This window comes from Eubalaena glacialis, chromosome 2 (genome assembly GCF_028564815.1).
Source record: "Eubalaena glacialis isolate mEubGla1 chromosome 2, mEubGla1.1.hap2.+ XY, whole genome shotgun sequence".
NCBI classification, from domain to species: Eukaryota; Metazoa; Chordata; class Mammalia; order Artiodactyla; family Balaenidae; genus Eubalaena; species Eubalaena glacialis.
In genome coordinates, this window is record NC_083717.1 from 170,063,900 (window position 1) to 170,078,130 (window position 14,231).

The following is a 14,231-nucleotide window of genomic DNA, read 5'->3' on the forward strand; positions in this document are numbered from 1 at the left end:
GATTAGAATCAAGCTGCTGATCAAACCTGCACCATCCAGACTGCTGCATTGCCACCTGGATACATCAATACACCAGGCATGGAAACACATCTACCACCACGGACTGGACACAAAGTAAAGGACTATATGCCTCCAAAGCAGAAGCCATCGCTACATTGTGGTAACTTGTGACTCCTGCCAAAAGTTGGCGTGTTTGCCTTGCAGTAAAGGAAGCCACATTGCATGGGGTATTGACCACTCCAAGGAAACTGACTGTATAAGGACTTTGCTCCGCGTTCCAGGCTATCACTGGTGCCCCACTGCTGCTGACACCGTTTCGGGTTAGTGTTGATGATGCTGTTCCAGTCCAATCATCTGACTCTAGATATATCACTGCGGCCCTTGGAACTAAACTGTGTTGTGTTTTCAGCTTTCCAAACCATCTACAGTCTGACAATGGTACACCTTTTTTTTTTTTTTTGCAATGGCTGAATAGCCAAAAATCTGATGACATTCCACACTCCAGACCATCCACAGGTATCTGATATTGCCAAGCACTGAACAGTCTTCTCAAAAAGATTTCTGAGTCAACTTCCCTCACCCTCCTCCTTGTTCACACACCTTAGTCAAGTAGTTTGGTCACCTAACTAGGTGTTCATCTCCTCTTGGCCACCAACTGGGTAATGATCAGAACAAAAGGGGTGGAAGGTTATAAAAACCTATTTTGAAAATTTGAGATTCTTCCTTGACTATTCCTGGGCTCGACTGGTCTCCCCTAACAGCAATTCTGGATCAGCCTGGGGGTGCGGTTGGGGATTTATGGGATTCAAACTTAATTCTAGTTCAGTCACTTGGGTTTTCCTGTTGGAGTGACGTGGTTTTAGTGCCTAAAGCTCACCTGGTTGAGCACACTGCTTGTGAAGTCCCGCTACAGTGGCTCACGTGGGCCAAGGTGGGAGACATAATAAGTCTCTGTCAAGTTTCTGACAGTGCCCATGACAGAAAGGTCTGGACATTAGTAGTACGCAATAACTGGAGTAAAGGTGAATTACTAGAGTGGGACACACTGATTATATGGCAGTGGGAGGAAAGAAACCACCTTTCCACCTGGGGAAGGAACATCTTAGGCCCCTGGAAATGTAAAGAGAAGGGAAACAATTAATGCTCTCTTTGCTTCCTAGGCCCAGCACCCAGCCTGGCAAAATACTAACACGGTTCAACTAAGTCAAGTGGCAGCTGTAGCTAGCAATCTGACCTATTGCTGACTCTGTTATTCCACTATGAAATCAGAAAAACTCATGTGGACATGGCCGGTCTTGAACTATCCTCATGTCCCTGACGACATCAACATTAACTCCCAAACACGGACCTCCCTCACATGTGCGCAAAAGCACAGACTGGCACAACCTTCTGTTAGTATGACTGATGTAAATTCATAAGCTTCTCCTGACACCCTAGGGACCTTAGGTTATGCCTTGTATAGTGATTGAGGCTGCAACTACGCAGTGACTCTCACTGCCCATGGGGCTTAACCAAATCACTGTAATGATGATCTAAATCAAACCTGATGGAAATCCAAATAAAATTTAACAAAAAATCCTGAACTGGAGTGATCTGCACGCCTTCAGGTAATATATTAGAATGCAGGGAAGAATGGGCTGTGGAATGTCTTTCCACTGGGCATGGGAGTTGCTTTTTAAATGGGAGAACTCATTGTAATTATTGGCAATGACATCAAAAATCAGAGGTCAGTCTAAACACCTGTGTACAGACTATAATGGATAACAGACTGGCCTTAGACTACATCTCAGCTATCTGAAATAAGACTTCCTGGTCCCTGCCCACCCCACTCCACCCTGCAACACACACAATTATTAACAGGGGGCTGGATCCAGCACCCCGGAGGGCACAGGTTAACACCACAGGTTGGCCTCACCCTGCTGCTTTGACTCCTGGTGAGAGCAGCCTGAATTAAATGTTGTATGAGACAAACTAGACAGACTGGGTCCTGCCTCAGCCAGGTTAATCTGAGTAGCCAATGGAGTTGCACATTCATGTGAAATTTTGCTAGAAGCCAAGAGAGTGTAAAATCAAGGAGTGAGACTGTTGGGAGAGACAGTCCTCCACGGGTCTCTTGTACTTCCACACATCTTGCTGGGTACGCGGAGAATGCAGGGCCTTGACTGCACTTTACCAGGGCCATTTCCCAAAGTTGTGTTTGCACCAAGCAGCCTTGAGAGATGAGGTAACATCTCTCTCCAGGACAAAAAGTACGCTTGCTTTTTGTAAATTCCCCAAGCTTGTTGCTCCTTAGCTGCAAGGCAATGCACAGTGTGTGCAGTCATCCATCTGAGCCCATAGTGTCACCCCGTGGGACTTCGGAGCCATGAGAAACTGAATCCAATATGCCGATGTTCACCCTGCTTCCTCTGCTACGAGTAATAATCTTTTGACTCTGACCCAGGAGTCTCACATCTTCCGCCAGCACTCATGAAATAGTAACAAGCTAATTCATTAACTTCCAAGTAGGGTAACCCTAATAGTTTGTTAGCCTGCTTGCTTTTTAGTCAAGGAGTTCCATTTCTAACAACCTCTACACTAACTTTCTCAGTGATACTGAGAAAACATGGTATCACGTCTTGGCCAAACAAATTAACCATTTTCAAACTGTATAAAAATTTTCCTCCTTCGAGCTGGAGACTTTTTAAGCTTTTTTAACGAAATTTGACTCCTGTACCTCAGTCCTACAAAATAAAGCCTTTAAGAAAATACATCCTCACAGGATGACCCCAGACCTGCTTCCTGGAACCCTTGTTATCATCCGTGGACACACAGGTTGTTCCGGCTCCCGAGAATGCGGTACTCAGATAGGAATGTTCCCCTCCGCGGAGGTCTGGAAATCCTGCAGATTAGGAACTCAGGCCTTAGGAAATTCTCTACTAAGAATTTCCAATTCTCCTGGGTCAGTTCAAAGCACCTTTAAAAGCTACCATTTGAGAGCCAGGTGAGACGCTGCAGCATAACCTGCAAGACATGAAGACTGCTTCCTCAGATCCTAAGGAATCCCACCGCCACACACCGGAGCAAAAAGATTTCTCTCACGGAGACTGCACCTGGGCAGAGGCAACCACCAGAAACCTGTTTCCCTTCCAGCGCGGCCCCGCCCCTCCGCCTGTGAATCCCGCCCTCTCTGCGCCTCCGGACCAATGAGAAGGCGCGCCCCTCCCTCCCAGTTGCCATGGTGCCTGCCCAGTCCCTCCCATCACTCACCAGATGTGCGGCGGCTGGTCCAGACGATGGAAGCGGGTGGCAAAGGACATCAGCGTCACCAGGGCCAGCAGAGCCCACCGGCCGGGCGCCTCGAAGCGCCACGAGCTCGGAGCAGGCCGTTTGGGGCTCCGCGCTGTAGCCTCGGTGGCCACGTCCGGGCCCACGGCCCTAGCAGCCTGGGACCCACAGCGGCCCCTCCGGGGACGCAGCTCGGACCCTGCCAGGCCTCCGCCTACGGCCGGCGGCATCCTTCCCCTCCTCAGGATGGCCCTCCGGCCCGCAAGCACGCTGGGTCTTGCGAGCCGCCCCGCCAAGAAGTCACCAAGGGGCGGCTCGGGGTGCCCTGGGAAATGTAGTTCCCTGCGCCGGCAGCGGGGGGCCGTGGGAAATGTAGTTCCCTGCCCCGGCCTCTGGGCTGGAAGAGGAGCGCGGTCGCCGCCCGGGCCGCTAGGAGGCGGCTAGTGGCGCAGAGCATGACGTCCGGGCGGGCCGGGGAGAAAGCGGGCTCACGGAACTGCAATTCCCAGCAGCGCCAGGAGTGGGGAAGTGGCGGCAGGGCGGGGCAAGCTAGAAGAGACCTTAACGCTCATTCTAGTCCAAGCCCTAGCTTTACCGAGACGAAAACGTAAGTTCTCTGACGTGTCGGGGTCTCACTGGGCCTGAATCGTCGACGACTCGGAGAGTCGCAGGCGCGAAGTTTCCTGGCCTGGAAGAGGGATCGCCCAGAGTGCGACATGCAAGTGGGGAAGGTCTGTGTCACGCATCCGGGGAGAGAGGTTCTACTTAGAAACACGGAGAAATCTTGGGGGGCGGGGTCAAAGGTGAGCCGCTCGGCCCCGCCCACAGCTCCTACGGCGACTCCCAGCATGCCATGCGCCGCGCTGGCACCGCTCTGCACCTGCGCGCTACCCGCTGTGGCCTGTGATCCCGAGAGTATTGGGCGCGAGGTGCTGGGCCCTCGTGGAGAGTACCCGGCTTGGTTTGGTGGGTGTACCCTTGCTCTTCATCTGTCTCTCCACCCACCCCCAACCCCACTCGACCTGCTAGGACTTCAAGCGTCGTCCCTCGTCTCCCTGTTCCTCACAGCCCTGCCGGTCGGCCCGGCAGGTCTTAACAGTTAACAAATGGCCTTTCAGGGTTGTTTGCGTTTTGAGAGAGCGCCAGGGGCGAGGGGAGGCTGTGGCACTTATAGTCATCACAGTCACTTGGGGACCTTATTACCAGTTTTAATTTGCATTTCCCAGGACCGCCCCAGAACCACTGTTATCAATCTCTTTATTAAAGATAGAGAACAGCTATTGTAGCTCAAAGGAAGGTGGCAGGCCCATCAGGTGGGATATAGCATCACTTTAACAGTGTATAGCCCTCCCACTCCCAAATGGGAGTTTAGGAGTCTTTTTCGAAAATCATGTGTAAGAGATGGTTTTAAAATAAAATCTGCTAGAGGGGTGAGAATCCATATTTGAATTAAAAATAATTCCTCCAGGAGTGGTGATGAAATGGATATTTTACTTGGGTTTAAAATTTAATCCTACAAATGCAAAAAGGAACATGGGATGGTTTATGCAGTTATCATTGGTAAGAGAAAAATCAGAAACCGCCATGCATTACATCTCCTGATGGCCCATAAGTAAGAAACCTGAGGGCAGGGCATTTACAGTGATTCTGTGGTCACCCTTAGTCCAGGTCAAAGGTGTAACATTCAGTAATTAGGTAAGGCATTTCTTTAAGGATTCTAAGCTGATGTCTGCAGCTCTCTAGTGATTCCATTCTGTTTCGGTGTCGCTGCCTCTTGGCCCCAGGGGCCCCTCCAGCCTAACCAAATAAGGAAAGGGATGCACCCTGGAACAGGATACATCCAGTTGTAGCCAACGAACTTTTCTCCTTCCAAGGATGCCTGCTGCCTATCACTTGACCTTTGTGCCAGAACTATGTATCTTCACTTTCCCCTCGAAAGTTGCCTTCAGGATAGACTGGAACTCCCAGGCTCAGGAACTAACTTGGGAGGGACTGGGTTCCCACTTGTGCCCTTGCCCATGTAGAAGATGGAGTTGGTGATGAAAGCAAGGTCAGGAAGCAGCTTGGTGAGCTGGGGCATACAGAAGGGAGAGCGAACTTGGTTGAAATGTCTGTAGTCAGAGGGATGGTAGACAAGGGTGATCTAAGAAATTCTATTGCGTTCTCCCTCATCCAAAAGGCTACATATGTGTCTGCCAAAAGATTCTTGAGTGCTAATTACTGGTAACTCTGTTCTGGGTTCTGCTTTGAAATGCTGGTGACCAAGAAGCACCAGAGAAATTAACTTTGAGTCCCCTAAACTTTAGAGGAGAGGTCACACACCCTGCTGCCTTCAGGGGCCTGAGAGTAACAAAAATGAGAGAAGTGGGCCAGGTGGGGGCCATGGAAGATCTGAGAGGGCACACCCTCTCTAAAGGGGGCCATTAATTGGCTCTGATCAATTTTGCTCGTCAGGAAACTGAGTTCACTATCTCCAGATTTTTTTTTTTTTAAGAAAAAACGGACAACAGGATTTGTATATGAAACAATGTGACTTTTAATGTTAGCAATGAATTGAAACATTTTTAAATACAATATAGACCAAACAGAACACTGTGGACTGCTAGCTTATGACCTCAGCTTTGGAGTCAGTGGGCATATTCCCCAGCTATTTTTTTTTATAGATTTTTTTTTTTTGATGTGTACCATTTTTAAAGTCTTTATTGAATTTGTTACAATATTGCTTCTGGTTTTCTTTAATGTTTTTTGGTTTTTTGGCTGCAAGGCATGTGGGATCTTAGCTTCCTGACCAGGGGTCGAACCCACACCCCCTGCATTGGAAGGCAAAGTCTTAACCTCTGGACCGCCAGGAAAGTTCCCCCCTCTGAGTCTGGCCTGAGTTTCCCAGATGCTATTTTTATGAGATCAGCTGAGAGTCTGGAGGACTGGTGGGTGGAATGTTGAAAGAGATGGGCACCAAAGCACAGAAAACTAGGTTTCCTGGTCTTTCTGCCACTGTTGGAAGGAAATAAGCTATCATTTTAGGGCAACCCTTCGTTTTACAGATGAGGGAGCTGAAGACTAGAGAAGGCAGGGATTTGTCCCCAGTCATGCAGGGCTAGTTCCTGCACTGGGACCAGACTCCTGATATGCCAGCTCCCAGCCCACTGCACCACATGAACTACTGCTTCAAAACCAGGCCTCGCTGTCTGCCCAGGACACCAGACCTGGCTCCACCAGGAGCATAAAAAGCTTCCCCCAGGTTAGAAAGAGATGCCGTTTCTGACCAGAGTCAAAGTTCTCCTGATGCCTGTTTAGCCCAGCTTCCCCATTGGCTCATGGGATCCACCTCTTTAGGGTTCCTCCCCCTGCCCCGCAGTTCTGTGGGAGGGGACATTCCCTGAGAGGCCAAGGGTCACCACATCATCATGGCTGAGTCTAACAAGGTAAGGAGGGCACTTGCAGTCTGGCTGCCCCTTTGGGGGCCCCCCGGACATCAGGAATGCATGACAGCACAGTTTGGAGCTGAGGGACCCCACATGACTCCCAAGGCCTCTAACCCAGAGAGCTCTGAGTCTGGCCTGAGTTTTCCAGACGCAGGCCTGAGGAAGGAGGTCTAGCAGGCTGGGAAGAAACAGTGCTGGCTTGGAGCCCCCTGTCTGGGAGATGTTGCCTCCCCTCCAGTGGGCTCCTGGGGCTGAGAACCCACCAAGCATGGGTTAACATGCATCCTCGTCTTCTCTCCTCAGCCCATCCTCTATTCCTATTTCCGAAGCTCCTGCTCATGGAGAGTTCGAATCGGTAAGAGCTGTACCTCCACTGAGAGCCGGAGTGGGGTGGTATGGGGTGGAGGGAGGCCTGGGTGAAAAGCCTCTGTCAGACAGGGCACCAGCCACAGCATCCCCAGTCTCCTGGAGCCCTCAGCCTTGAATGGCACCTCCACCTCGGAAGTCCACCTAGAGGAAGGGGGGGAGGGGTGTTTTTTCTCCTGGGCCTGCCACCCCTCCCACTCTGCTCTCCAAAGCCCCTTAGCAGCCATGCTTCAGGCAGGCTCACAGAATCCAGAGATCCTTGGTAACTGGCAGGCAACAGCTGGCCTTCCTCAGTTCTTATCTTATTTGATCTGGCAAATTAAACAGAGCTGGCCAGTGCCGCCCCCAGAGGCTTCAGGGAAGGAGAAACTGGGCCCTCTGGTTTAGTCCTGGTTTGACCCTTCTCTCCCTCAGCTTAAGTCAGCCTCGGCCAAGGTCATAGTCGTAGCAGCTCATACAGAAAGAGAACGGTGCTGAATGTTTTTGTGTACATGATTCCATTTAAACTGCAACAACCCTGGGAGGGAGGTATTATTATTGTCACCATTGTACAGGTGGGAAAACTGGGGCACAGGGAGGTTAGATAACTTGCCCAAGATCATGTAGCTAGTAAGAGGCAGGGCTGGAATCTGAACCAGCTAGCCTAGCTGCAGCTATTCCATGCTCTTTACTACGCTATGCTGCCTGTCAGATGGGGAAACAGGCACAGAGGCTGACGTTACTTGCCCAGGGCCACACAGCTAGCAAGTGAATGTGATGACATTTAAACCCAGGTAGCCTGCTGCCAGGAACCTGGTCCCAACTCGGAAGCCATCCTCATGACCCTCCCCCTCCCACAGTCACTTGGTATTTGCTAGAATCAGTAGGCAAGAGCACTGGGGTGCCCGAGGACACACTTCTCCAAGAAGACGCCCTCCCTGGGCCCAGAGCCTCTGCCCTGACTGGGCCAGACCAGCAGCGTGGGCACTGTCTCTGCAGGGCCACCATGCATTGGCCTCCTGCCTGGCCCCGACCGCTTCCACTCTCCAGGGTGGAGCTGACCAGCGCTGAGGAGGAGCCCCGCGTCTCCTGGGCTGTCTGCAGACTGTGACACGTCTTGCCCTCCTCCCCTCGCTCGTTTGCCTGATACCGGCCATCACCATATTTTAATGCACAAGTGTGCACACTTACACACACAGTCTCCTCCACTAGGGTTGACTGAGTGTTTTGCCCTCACCTTGCTGGGAGGAAAGCATCAAAGGAGATGGAGAGGAAATCCAGCCACTGGGAGTCACAGCAGATGTGCTGAGGTCACCAGAGAGCCCTGATGCCTTGGAATCTGTAGTGAACAGCCCTGAGAACAGAGAGAATGGATTAGAAAGGGTTTCTCCTCTAAACAGAACAAGAGTGTCCTCTGCCTGTGTGGGCCCTGCGTAGTCACTGAGCACCTTCCCTTGGCCCTCAGATGACCTTTATGGGGGAATGACTGCATGTCTCCAACAAATAAGCCCTGCTTGCCACTGGGTAAGGCCCTGCCGGGGGCAGAGATGAAGGGGACATTTCCCTGCTGTCCTCCAGGAGCCCTCAGCGGGCCAGGGCACACACCCTCATAGCACTACCTAGGGGCATGAGAGGTCCGCTGGGGATACGGAGAGTCCAGGGGCAAGAGAGGCAGAGCATCATGGCCCTGGGGTAGGGGAGCAGGTGGTGATCCAGGAAGCTGGGAAGAAGGCGACAGGGCTACCCAGCAGTGCGGAGAAAGAAGCCTCCTTCCCTCTCGTCACCCTGGGAAGTGTGGTCAGAGGCTGTCACCGACTGTTGTCTGCTGTCTCTCCTAGCTCTGGCCTTGAAAAACATGGACTATGAGATGATAACCATCAACCTCACAAAGGATGGGGGGCAGCAGGTAAGGAGGCTGCCCCCAGGCCACAATGTAGGAGTTAGAGGCCTTGGAGAAGGACCCGGCAGGGGGTGCAGACTTCTGCAGGCAAGAGATGAACATGCGCCCTGTGGTCCCCATGGCCAGAGGAGGCTGCTGGCTCTCCCTTGTGGGACAGGGCGGCCAGCTGTGCAGCAAGAGGAGCCATGGGAAGGGCCCAGGTTCCAGGCTCCATGCCACAGCCTGGCTTCTCCATGTCTGACTCTGGAAGTGTGGGTGGTGAGCGGGCCCTTGCCCCATGCCAAGCCCTCTGGATGTGCCTTGGTGACCACATATAAGGTGCAGGGACAAGCACATAGCCAGGCCATTGGGATGAAACCTGTATCTCAGCAGCCACTGGGGTTCAGGATACTTCACAGATCCCCCAGGTATCACCCTGGGCCTAGGAGCCAGGGCCTTTCCCAGGGGAGGGAGGTACAGGTGGGCAGTAGGCTAGGGGCTTCCTGCTTGCCAGACTCTGCTTTAGCCAGCTTAGGCCAGGCCGCCCAGTCCACCAGGGCCTTGTCTCCACAGTTCTCTGAAGAATTCCAGGCCCTGAATCCCATGAAGCAGGTGCCAGCCCTGAAGATTGATGGAATCACCATTGGCCAGTCAGTGAGTGGCGGCTTTGGGAGGCCCCTCATGAGCGTGCTGTCCTGAGCAAGAGGACCTCACCGCTCTTCCTTGCCTGTGTCTGCCCCAGGCACCCAGCTCGTAGCAGGGACGAGGGAGGGAGGGAGGAAGGTTGCTTGCTTGCTGTGGGAAGTGAAGGGAGACTCAAGCATATGGGGGACTAAGTTCTGTAGGACAAGGGTCCAAAATGATCTCATCCTCCTGGGGAGCCTCTTGGCTTCACAGGGCTCAAGGGGAGGATGGTAAGAAGGGTAAGAAGGGGGGTGGTGACAATGGTGGTGTTGGAAGTGGGGGAGGAAGAGGAGTTTACAGTCCCGCCATGGTCCCTGCCTCACTGCTCCCCTCCGGACAGCTGGCCATCATTGAGTACCTGGAGGAGACCCGGCCCACGCCGCGACTCCTGCCTCAGGACCCAAAGAAGAGGGCCCACGTGCGCATGATTTCCCACCTCCTGGCCAGCGGCATCCAGCCCCTGCAGGTGCGGCTCCCGTGCGCTTTCTCCCTCACGCGCCTCTCACCCTCGTATCCCCACACGCACGCGCTCTCCACGCGCGCCTTGGCCAGCCCACCGTGAGGTGCCCAGCTTGCGGGGTGGCAGGAGGACAGAGGGGATTCTCAGGGGCTTGGCCCTGGCCCCTGTGGCAGAGGGAGGAGGGAGGCCAGAAAGCATCCACTCCCTGGGACTCCAGCCGCCTTCCGGGAAGCCCCAGGTTTCCAAGGACACGTCCGGAGTTGCCGAGGTGGGGAAAGGGCCAGGTGGCAGGGAGAGGCTGAGCAGCACATGTCCCAGCCTCCCGCCTTTAACTAGAGCAGCCTTCCTTTCACCTGTTCTGTGTCATAGATTGGGATTCTCCTAAGATTTTTTGGGTAAGTTTTCACTGGTAAAACAAAAAAGTATTAAAACAATTCATCTGTTTAAAAGAAAAATTCATCTGTGCTAATCCCTGACTTTGCAAATAAGGAAATAGCCCCAGAAAGGTGGAGTGACTGCAGAGTCACTCTAAGTGTGACAGACCCCCTAGGCGTGTACCTGTGCCCCCCCGCCCCGCCCCATGTCACTTTTTTTATTTTTTTAACAGAGGAGGTTGAAGCAGACAGACATCCAAATCTCATGAAAGCCAATCCTATATGCCTCCCCCATGCTGCCCTCCCCAACCTTGCGTCACACTCCCTCTCCTCACAAGGGACCATGTCAGGGAGAAGCATTGGATGCAAGGGAGAGAGGCCTTGGGTTGTGCCTCCACCCTTACACATCTCTGCCAGAGTGATAGGGGCCACGGGAGCAGCCAGAGAAGGTGGCCTCGGATCGTCACCTCCCTTCCACCTCAGGGCCCAGATGGGAGCTCACAGGGTCCAGGGTAGGACAGGTGTACAGCCAGGGACACATGGGAACCAAGCTCGCCTGAGGGGACTTGGCTGAGTGGGCGGGCTCAGCCTGGCTCCCAAAGCTCATCCCAGATTTTTCTTGGGCTACACAGAACTTGTCTGTCCTGAAGCAAGTGGGACAGGAGAACCAGCTGACCTGGGCCCAGCAGGCCATCAGTTCTGGCTTTAATGGTGAGTCCCTGCCCCTGTGAGCTGCCCCCTGGTGACCTCTTAGAGAAATGGCCCTCACACCGGGGGCCCTGGCATCTGGCAGCCTCCCGGGCTCTTTGGCCTTGACAGTGGCATGGATGAGGGTGGGGGGGCAGGGCCGAGGAGGCAGTGGGCTGGGCAGAATCCAACCTGGCCTCAACCCCTGGCACTTCTGGGAACCTCATGCCTGAGGCCTTTTGGAGATGGATGGCCCAACTTCCGCTCCATTGCCCACTCCAGGCAGGAAGCCAAGGCCAGCAAAGCGCCAGCACATCAGTGTGAGAACTGCTGCCTTGGCCAGTGGCAGCCTTGTCCCCTCAGGGGAGGGAATGGTAGCTGAGCTTGCAGAGCACAGGGAGGCATCATCTTATCCCCATGTGTCCATCACCTCTCTCCAGATCTGACTGCCATGTTCCCTCTAGCACACACTCCAGCCTGCCACTCAGATAGCTGCCATGTCATAGCTATGCACCAAGGCCTAGAAAGGCTGCTCTCCCCTTAGAGTATTCATGTTGCTTCCCTCCAGCTCTGGAGCAGATCCTGCAGAGCACAGCGGGCAAGTACTGTGTGGGAGACGAGGTAAGCTCTCCCCAGGCCCATGGGGGTGGCCTCCTCCCTCAGGCCTACCTCAGGCTGCCACTGTCTTCCACTTAGACTCAGCCCCCTCCCTCCAGCCCAGGGCAGGCACAGCTCAGAGAGCTTCCTGAGGGGGCAGCTGTAGGAAGGGTGGGGAGTCAGCAACCCAAGGTCGTCCTCTCTGCGTTAAGCAGAAGTTAGCTCACGGGGAGCTTCTCAGCTCCTTCCTGGTCAGCTGCCTCAAGAGGAAGTGAGTTTCTCATTGCTGGAGGTATTCAAGTTGAAGACCTCACCTCTGAGATGAGGAGGTGGTCCAGCCATCAGATGAGGGATTAGACTAGGTGATGTCTCCATTCCCTTCCAATGCTAAGATTCTAGGATTCAGGTGCCCTTGACTCCTACAGGCTAAGGCCCTGGCTCTATGGTAATTCTGGTTCCAGAGCCCCCCACCTGCACCCAGAGGCTTTCCCTCCCTGCTGGGAGCCCTCACTAAGTGCCTGTGGTGGCAATTTTGAACAAGCACAGTGACATCCACTAAGGCAATCGAGCCTTCTCTGGCTACCCACAGAGTTGGTTGTCAGTGCAACTGCAGTGTAGCCTGGGAGAAGCGCTTCAGCTGCAGGGACAGACCCAGCCAGGCCCAGGGAGATGAGGAGGGGGTGGGGCAGTGGGGGTGGGGTAGAAGAGCCAGAAGCAGAGGGGAATGCCAGGGACCAGCACCCCAGTACTGTCACTGGTGGGAGTCTGGGGTGCGCACCCTGATGCAAGCCCGCCCGACCCTCTTTGCAGGTGTCCATGGCTGATCTGTGCTTAGCGCCTCAGGTGGCAAATGCCGACAGGTAAGAGAGAGCCCAGCCACCCTCCCTCTTCCTCCTGGCTGCTCCCCTCAAAATGCCCAGCTCCCTCCTACAGTCAGGCCCTGACTTCATCTACTGAGGTAGCATCTCATGCAGACTCTCCCCCACTGCCCAGAGCAGCCACTGTGGCCGTAAGAGACGGGCAGAAGCCGGTGTAACACCCTTCCCATGCCCACTGCAGCCCAGGTGACACCGCATAGCCCCCGCTCCTAAGAGGAGGCGTCTCACCTGGTGGACGCCCCTGCAAGAGTCCACTCCAAGAGCCTGCTCTCCCCAGACATGGTGTGTCTGTGCCCGGCAGTGAGCTCTGCCTCTGCTTTGCTCCATCAGCCCTTCAGGAAGGCACGGATGAGAACCTCTCTGTGGAAGGCATCGTGCTGGGCACTGTTAGGGGTATGGAAATGTGTGACACATTCCCTGCCCCTGAGAAGCTTATGATATGGGTGGGGAGATAATCTGTATGTAAATGCCCAGCACTGGCCTTACACATAGTAGGTTGTATAGATAGCCATGGCCTGGAATAGGAGCAGTAGGAAACTGAGATGCCAGACGATACTGCACAAGACCTGTCCCTCCCCAGAGAGCTACCTGTGAACAAGGACCCCCCACCTGGCAGGGCTGCCTTCCTAGGCCTTCCCTGGCCAGCCCCAGGGACCTCATCCAGCCCTGCCTCTGTGCTTCCCCCATCGCCCGCAGGGCAGTCTCCCTGTGCCCCTGCAGACCTTGGCTTAGGTGGATGTTTCTCTGCCACAGGTTCAAGGTGGATCTCACTCCCTACCCTACCATCAGCCGTATCAACAAGTCACTGCTGGCCTTGGAGGCCTTCCAAGTGTCTCACCCCTGCCGGCAGCCAGATACACCCCCTGAGCTGAGGGCCTAGCTCTCAAACCGTGCCCCACTGGTGCAGGGTCAGGGAGCGGGTGCAGGAGCAGAAGCTGCATGGGCTGAAGAGGCCTGGAAACGAGCGAGCCTCAACTGGAGAGGCGGAAGACCTGAACTCCTAGCCCTTGAACTTGAACTCTAGCCCTGGATTTGCCTTCCCACTGAAACTCCTTCTGCCTCAGCCCCTTCATCTGTCACATGCGGGCAGAATGGGGTGGGAGAATGCCAGGAGGCGGGTAGGCAGGAAGTCTTCATGACTGTGTCGCGGGCAGTCATGAAGATGAAGTGAACGTAGACTAAAACGTATGGCGAGTTTACCAGAGAGCTATGAGGAAGTCTGAGCCCCTTTTCCCGTCCCCTCGACTGTACCTGACTCCAAAGAATGCCCACACTGAAATCTGATAATTAAACTAAAGCCCAGGCCTCCGGGTTGTTCACTTAAAGCTGAGCTGGGTTCCAGAAGGTGAACACTCTTCCTAGCTGGAATCCCTCTGCGTCTGGACCAGGAGAGAAAGCCAGCCAGCCACTTGCCCACCCTGTGGTTGGCCTGGCCCCTGGGACCTAAGGGCAAGGAAGAGAAATAAGCCCAAAAGCCTGCCTGAGAAAATCAGACAAGATCCAGAAGAGAACAGGTATAAGAAGTAGGAAAGAAAGCCTCCTGTGACCAGCTGAGTGCCCAGGCCTGGGAGTGGTCCCATTGTTCACTGCCATGGCAGCACTGAGGAGACGCTGGCCCTCTCAACCCAGTCCCTC

At 54.1% G+C, this 14,231-nt stretch overlaps 2 protein-coding genes across 5 annotated transcripts in view; one reads left to right on the top strand and one right to left on the bottom strand.

Annotated features, from left to right (window-relative positions):
- Positions 1 to 3,675, bottom strand: part of POMT2 (protein O-mannosyltransferase 2) — a 45,390-nt gene extending 41,715 nt beyond the window's left edge. The window contains exon 1 of one of the 2 annotated variants that reach the window (XM_061181129.1): positions 3,250 to 3,675. In XM_061181129.1, coding sequence (XP_061037112.1) covers positions 3,250 to 3,497 — 248 coding nt within the window. In that variant the 5' untranslated portion in view covers positions 3,498 to 3,675. The remainder of the gene's footprint in view (positions 1 to 3,249) is intronic. The other variant, XM_061181128.1, reaches the window with a different exon arrangement.
- Positions 3,676 to 3,687: 12 nt separating this feature from the next.
- GSTZ1 (glutathione S-transferase zeta 1) lies at positions 3,688 to 13,907 on the top strand. 3 transcript variants are annotated; one of them, XM_061181130.1, is made up of 9 exons: positions 3,688 to 3,998; positions 6,996 to 7,047; positions 8,876 to 8,943; positions 9,490 to 9,570; positions 9,941 to 10,066; positions 11,067 to 11,145; positions 11,690 to 11,742; positions 12,529 to 12,578; positions 13,350 to 13,907. In XM_061181130.1, the coding sequence occupies exons 1-9, from the start codon at positions 3,984 to 3,986 to the stop codon at positions 13,474 to 13,476; spliced, it is 651 nt and encodes a 216-aa protein (XP_061037113.1). In that variant the 5' UTR covers positions 3,688 to 3,983; the 3' UTR covers positions 13,477 to 13,907. The 3 variants fall into 3 exon arrangements, with proteins under 3 accessions (XP_061037113.1, XP_061037114.1, XP_061037115.1); XM_061181131.1 differs by having other exon boundaries at positions 3,690 to 3,874; XM_061181132.1 differs by lacking the exon at positions 3,688 to 3,998 and adding an exon at positions 4,134 to 4,233.
- The last annotated feature ends 324 nt before the right edge of the window (positions 13,908 to 14,231 follow it).